The 1,293-nt window shown below is 61.6% G+C and overlaps 1 protein-coding gene across 1 annotated transcript in view; it reads left to right on the top strand.

Annotated features, from left to right (window-relative positions):
• The window catches only part of HCN3 (hyperpolarization activated cyclic nucleotide-gated potassium channel 3), a gene marked incomplete at both ends in the record, with an annotated part of 2,687 nt that extends 1,400 nt beyond the window's left edge, over window positions 1-1,287 (top strand). Inside the window, 4 exons of the mRNA XM_010194222.1 lie at window positions 28-213; window positions 316-556; window positions 727-891; window positions 1,136-1,287. Coding sequence (XP_010192524.1) covers window positions 28-213; window positions 316-556; window positions 727-891; window positions 1,136-1,287 — 744 coding nt within the window. The remainder of the gene's footprint in view (window positions 1-27; window positions 214-315; window positions 557-726; window positions 892-1,135) is intronic.
• Between the last annotated feature and the right edge of the window lie 6 nt (window positions 1,288-1,293).

The raw sequence follows: 1,293 nt of genomic DNA, 5'->3' as shown, positions 1-1,293 counted from the left end.
TGGGCAGGCGGTGGTGCCGGCCTCTGGCACAGTGCAGCTTGTTTCAGCCCTGCCTTGTCCCCGCAGTACAAGCAAGTGGAGCAGTACATGTCATTCCACAAGCTGCCCGGCGACACGCGCCAGCGCATCCACGAGTACTATGAGCACCGCTACCAGGGCAAGATGTTTGACGAGGAGAACATCCTGGGGGAGCTCAGCGAGCCGCTCAAGGAGGTGTGCACAGGCACCCCAGTGCTGCTCACCTGGGGGAAGGGGACTGGTGGTGTTCGGGTCAGGCTCGGGGTCGTCGCCGCTAATCTGCTCCTCACCCCACAGGAGATCATCAACTTCAACTGCCGCAACCTGGTGGCCAACATGCCCCTGTTTGCCAACGCGGACCCCAACTTCGTGACTGCCATGCTGACGAAGCTGCGCTTCGAGGTCTTCCAGCCCGGGGACTTCATCATCCGCGAGGGCACCGTGGGCAAAAAGATGTACTTCATCCAGCATGGCGTGGTCAGCATCCTCACCAAGGGCAATAAGGAGACAAAGCTGTCTGACGGCTCCTACTTTGGAGGTGAGGCTGGGCTGGAGGACCTGGGGAGCTGTGGGGAGGGAGGAGTGGGGGCATCCCCGATGTTTCCACCTGCTGCACCCCCTGCTCGTCCCCTCTTGCCCAGTGCCAGGGCTGTTGGGAAGGGAACGGGTGGCTGCATCATCCTGACACCCAGACCCGTCTCCCTGCAGAGATCTGCCTGCTGACGCGGGGCAGGCGCACGGCCCGCGTGCGAGCTGACACCTACTGCCGCCTCTACTCCTTGTCGGTGGACAATTTCAACGAGGTGCTGGAGGAGTACCCCATGATGCGCAGGGCCTTTGAGACCGTGGCCATGGACCGGCTGGACCGCATAGGTGAGGAGCGGCCACCTCTGTGCCTGCTTGTTTTTTCCATGGGTGATGATGGCATCATGGGCCCTGTGTATCTGTTTTGTCCCTGCTTCCCCCTCTGCCCCAGCCTGGACCTTCCCCTTGGTCTTGCTTCCCTTCAGCACACTGGTGGGGTTCTACTGTCCCTTCCCCACTGCCACCCTGCCCTCCATGGTGTCCCCAAGAGCCAGTGCTCCTGGGGTTGATGATGCTTCTGCCTCTCACCCAGGGAAGAAGAATTCCATCTTGCTCCGCAAGCGAGCCGAGCACAGCGCGGGGCCGATGAACAACGAGATGATCCAGCAGATCGTGAAGCATGACCAGGACATGGCCCACAACATCCAGGACCTGCAGCAGATGGCCATGGGCCGGGAGCTGAGCGGCAAG

Source organism: Mesitornis unicolor, unplaced genomic scaffold, assembly GCF_000695765.1.
Source record: "Mesitornis unicolor isolate BGI_N332 unplaced genomic scaffold, ASM69576v1 scaffold30020, whole genome shotgun sequence".
Taxonomy (NCBI): Eukaryota; Metazoa; Chordata; class Aves; order Mesitornithiformes; family Mesitornithidae; genus Mesitornis; species Mesitornis unicolor.
The sequence above is the reverse complement of the archived record's forward strand: the minus strand, read 5'-3'. Positions and strand labels throughout refer to the sequence as shown.